General features: G+C 45.2%; 1 protein-coding gene across 1 annotated transcript; it reads left to right on the top strand.

Moving 5' to 3' along the window:
- The first annotated feature begins 4847 nt into the window (after positions 1–4847).
- Positions 4848–5908, top strand: LOC145947291 (uncharacterized). The gene has a single exon (XM_083057098.1). The coding sequence runs from the start codon at positions 4848–4850 to the stop codon at positions 5844–5846; it is 999 nt and encodes a 332-aa protein (XP_082913224.1). The 3' UTR covers positions 5847–5908.
- Positions 5909–6263: the final 355 nt, after the last annotated feature.

The raw sequence follows: 6263 nt of genomic DNA, 5'->3' as shown, positions 1-6263 counted from the left end.
CCTCGGTCACCAAATCAAACTCCACGTCGTCACCGACGATTTTCCAATCTCGCAAGACGGAATCTTAGGTTCCGAATTCTTACAAGACGCGTCTAAAATAGACTACGTCAAACGCTGCATCATTTGGCAAGGGGCCTCAATCCCTTTCAACGCTGAACAAACATTCACGATCCCAGCAAGATCGCGAACTACACTACCGCTCCGTGTTAGCGATACCAACGTTAGCGTAGGGTATATATCACGGATCCACGTAAACGATGACATCTACTTAGGAGACGCCATCGTCACCAACCGCAACGGCATAGCCTACATAAAAGCCGTCAATACAAGCGATAAGGATCTCAAGTTCAACTTACCTAGAATAAGTCTTCAAGAGATAGAAAAACTCTCCACATCCCATCCTCGAGACCATGAGGGCTCACCGCCCCCTTCTAAGAGTCGTAAAAGCACTCTCTCCAAATCTCATCCCTCGACCAAGAGTCATAAAACCTCCGAAGCCGCTCTCCCAACCTTAGGGCATGAGGAGACCTTCGCTAAGAAAACACAGTACGTCGCAACACTAAGTAAACAAAACACATCCCGTCCCGACGAGATTAAGACACTACTGCGACTCGATCATCTAAACACGGAAGAAACGAAACACGTACATAACCTAATACACACTTACAATGATCTGTTTCGCCTTCCTACCGACAAACTACACTCTACTAACGTCACCACACACACCATCCCAACGACCGACGAACTTCCGGTACACACAAAACAATACAGATACCCGCCGATGCACAAGGAGGAGATTAACAAACAAGTGCAAGAACTCATTGAGAATGATGTAATCCAACCATCTATGTCACCATATAACTCCCCCTTGTGGATCGTGCCCAAAAAACCGGACTCACAAGGTAACAAGCGTTGGCGAATGGTAATAGATTACCGAGCACTGAACGAAAAAACAGTCGGGGACGCTTACCCCTTACCAAACATAGTAGAGATCCTCGATCAGCTGGGGAGCGCGAAATACTTTAGTGTGTTTGACTTGGCATCGGGTTTTCACCAGATAAAGATGAACGAATCCCACACACATAAAACCGCGTTTTCCACTCCGTATGGGCATTATGAATTTAAACGAATGCCATTCGGGCTCAAAAATGCCCCCGCGACCTTCCAAAGGCTCATGGACCAGGTACTGTCGGGACTTCAAGGTGCCGAACTCTTCGTGTATCTCGACGATATAGTATTGTATTCCAGTTCGTTGCGAGAACACGAAATCAAATTCCACAAACTAGCGGAACGACTCAGAAGGGCAGGACTGCGCCTCCAGCCCGACAAATGCGAATTCCTCCGCAAAGAAGTCACATACCTGGGCCATGTAATAAGTGAAGCCGGAGTGAAACCCGATCCCAAGAAAATAACAGCGGTCGAAGATTTCCCTAGACCCAAACACGCGAAAAACATAAAACAATTCTTAGGACTCGCGGGCTACTATCGAAGGTTTATACCTAACTTCTCCAAGATAGCACAACCTCTCACGAATCTGCTAAAGAAAGAGGAATCATTCGTCTGGAAAGAGGAACAAGAGTCGGCTTTCACGCAGCTCCGCAATGCGCTTTGTAACGAACCGATTTTGCAATACCCAGACTTCACTAAACCGTTCATTGTAACTACCGACGCATCCGGATATGCGGTTGGAGGAATACTTAGCCAGGGCACTATAGGGAAGGATCTTCCTATAGCCTACACATCGAGACTATTGAATAAAGCAGAAATAAACTACTCTACCATTGAGAAAGAACTGTTAGCAATAGTATATAGTGTAAAATATTTCAGACCATACCTATATGGCCGACAATTCCAGTTAGTAACCGATCATAAGCCTTTAGTATGGCTACACTCAGTAAAGGACCCATCATCGCGTTTAGTCCGATGGCGTCTAAAATTACTAGAGTACGAATATAAAGTAGAATACAAAGCAGGTAAAATAAATGCTAACGCCGACGCGTTATCTAGAAACCCTGTTATCGAACAAATTCTCCCGCTTGTAAACACATCCGACTCCGACGAATCACTATTTTCGACTAATCAACATAAGAAAACACAAGCCCCAACAAATGTCGATTCTCCCATACCAACAAATGTAAATTCATCAACAAGAAATAACGTTGATAGTACCGCAGAAAATGAATCCGACAAAGAAATCGAGACTGACGATAGCTCCAGTTCAGACGAAGAGAATCAAATCTTCGATAACCCTAGAACCCCCTTTGAATTACGAGAACCGAACGCGAGATTCAAAATAATAACTATTCCAGATAACTTTATAACCAGAAAAGACAATCTTGTTACATTTGCTACGCAACAAGGCGTACCGCTGGGACGAGGAGCTCAAATGTTGCATGATAATAACATACTACCCATAATTAAAGACGCCACGTTGGGCAGAGCAAAAGTTAATTGCAACGGTAACAGACACTTAATATCACTTATCGCTAAAGAAAGAGTCTCAGCCGCCACTGAAATAGAAATTATCAAAGAAACGCTACGCTCACTAAAGGACGTAGTTACAGAATTGGACCTACAGTCAATCTCGATATGTCAAGACAATGTAGATAGCATTACCTGGAATATCATATATTCATTGCTGCAGCGTACATTAAGCGACACTAATCTTAAGATATTCGTATGCGCAAACAAGATCGAAATTCCACTCCCTGCAGATAGAGAAAGAATTATAAAAGATAACCACAGCTCAGCGATAGGAGGCCATAAAGGAGTAACCAAAACGTATAACCGACTAAAAGAACGATACTCCTGGCCAAAGATGAAGGAAGACGTCTGTGAATATATTCGTAAATGTAAAGATTGTCAACTGAAAAAATTAGTAAGAGTAAAAACTAAACAACCAATGGTGCTTACAGATACGCCAGGCACAGCATTTGATAAAATCTCAATGGATATAATGGGACCTCTTCCTACAACTTCTTTAGGAAATACATACATTCTTACCATACAGGACCTTTTAACTAAGTATTCACTAGCCATTCCATTGAAGCACGCATCCGCAACCGACGTAGCCGATGCACTCACTAACGAATTCATATGTATATACGGCGCTCCTATAGCTTGGTTAACTGACCAAGGGTCACATTTCCTTAATTCTCTGTTGCGCAATATAGCACGTAAGTTTAGAATTAAGCAATATAAAACTACAGCTTATAGACCGCAATCGAATGGTTCGATTGAAAGATCCCACCATGTACTATGGGAATACCTTAAACAATATGTTAATAAAAACCGCGAATGGGATCAATTTTTGAAGTTAGCTACGTTCTCATATAACACTAGTGTACACGAAGGCACGCGATACACTCCGCACGAACTTATATTCGGCAAAATAGCGCGTGTCCCCTCCAACGATCCGCCACTAGAGAATGAAGAAAACGAAACATACTCGCATTATCTTCGAGAATTGTTCTCTAGAATCCGCGACGTACAAGATAACGCGCGCGAAAATTTAATAGAAGCTAAGATTAGATCTAAGAAATATTACGATAGGAAACTAAATGTAAAGGAATTTAAGGTAGGAGATAACGTATACCTATTAAAAGAACCCAAAAAGGGGAAACTATCCGACCAATATACAGGCCCCTATAAAATTATACAAATCCTAAAAAACCATAATGTTAAGTTAGCTATAAGTAATAATAGGTTTAGAATTGTACATATGGATAAGCTAAAACCCTCGCCACATCAAGCCCCTACCCCGGAATACCCCCACTCCGAAGATGACTATATCTCGGACACCCCGACGGAGGACGGGCCAGTAACCAGCCAACCACGACAGAATGAAGACCTACGCAAGCATACTAACTGCAATCGCACTGTTAGCCCTAACCTCTAATGGGCTAATAGGGTACGACTGCGGAGGCCGCGGTTTAAATATCACTACGCTCTCACTATTGGACATAGAAGAATGCAAAGTCGACGACATCGAGCCAAAGAAGGAAGAGGTCTACGTACAATTGCTACAGTTGAGCGAATTCGAGCACACATCAGGAATCCAGTGCAAAATTGAAGTCGACCGAACTGTCTATTACTGTGGGATGCACTCACACATATCTGCCGTACATAACGGCAGACGCGAGTACATTCACGAAACATCGGCCGATACTTGTAGAAAACTGCACGAAACGGGAACCATCTCCTTAGGATTAAACGGACATCTCTCCGACATTAAACCAAACGCTACCAATCTGCGCGCAGTAACATTCGCAGGTTCCGTAAAAACCGACGGAGGATGTAGCGGGACTCAATACAGCGATCCGTACGGCACCTGGGATAACGCAATCGTCCAAGCCTCAATACGGATCACTACCCGGAAGCTGGAGTTACCCGTTAAACACAACACTAACGAGGTAATACTCCCCTCAGGTGTTCGCTGCCCCGTGACAACAGGAGAATGCAACGACGCAGACGGAGCCTCCACATACTGGTCGGTGTTACCTGCCGACAATTGCCATTTCGGCCGATACGATGTCCTATACGAAGGATTGGCACATCGCTTATCACCGAAATCATCGCATAAGGACTCCCCAACGGTCTACACGGTAACGACACAAGATACCACGTTCGCGCTGGCCCGCACAACCGAGACAAACATCTGTGGATATAAACTCCTGCGAACTGAGCACCCCAAGCTCTGCGTCCTCGAAACGCAGCCAGGACGCGTGTTCAAAGGTCGTTCAAAAATCAAAATCGACAATCTTGATATTTTCTCGTACGTAAACTCCAAGTTTATTTACGTAGAAAAACACCTCAGAACACAGCTATCACAACTATACAGAGACATAATGGAACAGAAATGCGCCCTAGAGAGACAAATCCTGCTCAACGCTCTCTCCCTTGCAAGCATTGCACCAGACGAGATGGCGCACAGAATTATGAAATCACCAGGGTACACCGCCATTACAGCTGGCGAGGTTATCCACCTCATCAAATGCGTACCTGTGGAATGCCGAGTACGACCCGTCGACAATTGCTACAACGAGCTTCCCGTCACCCACCAGAATAAATCCCTTTTCCTATTACCCAGATCAAAAATACTCACAAAATCTGGAACACTCAGGGACTGCAACGAACTCCTACCAGCGATGTACCAAGTGCACAACATATGGTATCGACTGACACCGAAACCAGTGGAGTCAATCGCACCTCCGACAATCCAGCCGTTGACCAAGCCGTCATGGAGATACGTAAGCCCTGACTCGCTCGCCTCCAGCGGCATTTACACCAGCGAAGACCTGGATCGTCTGCGTGACCACATCATGTTCCCGATGGAAAAACCCTCAATGCTCAACACGATCGCCAGGGGAGCAATGGGACACGAAGTCCCCACAGGAAGTCTATCCATGCTAAACCTGCTAGACGAGAAAACACTCGACAAGCTAGCAGAAAACACGGGAGCACGCTTATGGAAAGGTTTCATAAGCTTCGGATCCGCCAGCGCCGGAGTGCTGGGCATCTTTGTCGTCGCACGACTTGCCAAATTAATAATAGACACACTGATCCATGGCTACGCGCTTCACTCCGTTTACGGATGGAGCCTACACCTCCTGGGAGCCGTATGGACATCAGTCACGAACATATTATTACACATGGGAAGACCGGCCGACGGAGGACAAAATAACAAAAGGAAGCAACCACCACTGGGACCACTACCCGTACAGGAAGAATCAACACCCCTAGCCCCCCCCTCACAAGAAGAAGACTCCCCACCAATACAAAAAGTGAAAAGTGAAGCGCATGTAAATTATAAAGAATTGCGCAACCTCCTCAACGAAGAGGTATAGACTCGTTCACCACTAAGAAATAAGAAAGTGTTAACCTTAACATTAAGCATAAATAAAATTATACCCACTATGATATAGAACTGAAAAAGTTAGACATGGTCCAACTTTTTCTTCTAAGGGGGGAGGTGTCACGTCCGGCTACTTAAATTTTTCCACTCTTATGCAAAATAATTCTAAGTTCTTATAACACCGTTCGAAATGTGCGCCAATGCCGGCCATGACATCTAACTCCGCCTAGTGCCTGAGCGCGGCGCTCCGCAGCACCTAGGAACTTCCCTACCACGGCAACTCCCTACCCTAGAGAGTTCCCCCACTCTCGGCCGCCGCAACCGAGCTGCCGAAAACCGAAGGACCTCAGAGCGAGCCCAGAGGAGCTCAGTTCTAATCGTGCCGTCAAGCAGAGCAGTCACCTTTAAG

Source organism: Prenolepis imparis, unplaced genomic scaffold (assembly GCF_030444845.1).
Source record: "Prenolepis imparis isolate NDT839.2.m4 unplaced genomic scaffold, iyPreImpa1.0 SCAF_60, whole genome shotgun sequence".
NCBI lineage: Eukaryota > Metazoa > Arthropoda > Insecta > Hymenoptera > Formicidae > Prenolepis > Prenolepis imparis.
The sequence above is the reverse complement of the archived record's forward strand: the minus strand, read 5'-3'. Positions and strand labels throughout refer to the sequence as shown.

Excerpts from the sequence above, each read along its gene's own strand:
- LOC145947291 (XM_083057098.1), top strand. The coding sequence starts at position 4,848 with ATGGAACAGAAATGCGCCCTAGAGAGACAAATCCTGCTCAACGCTCTC.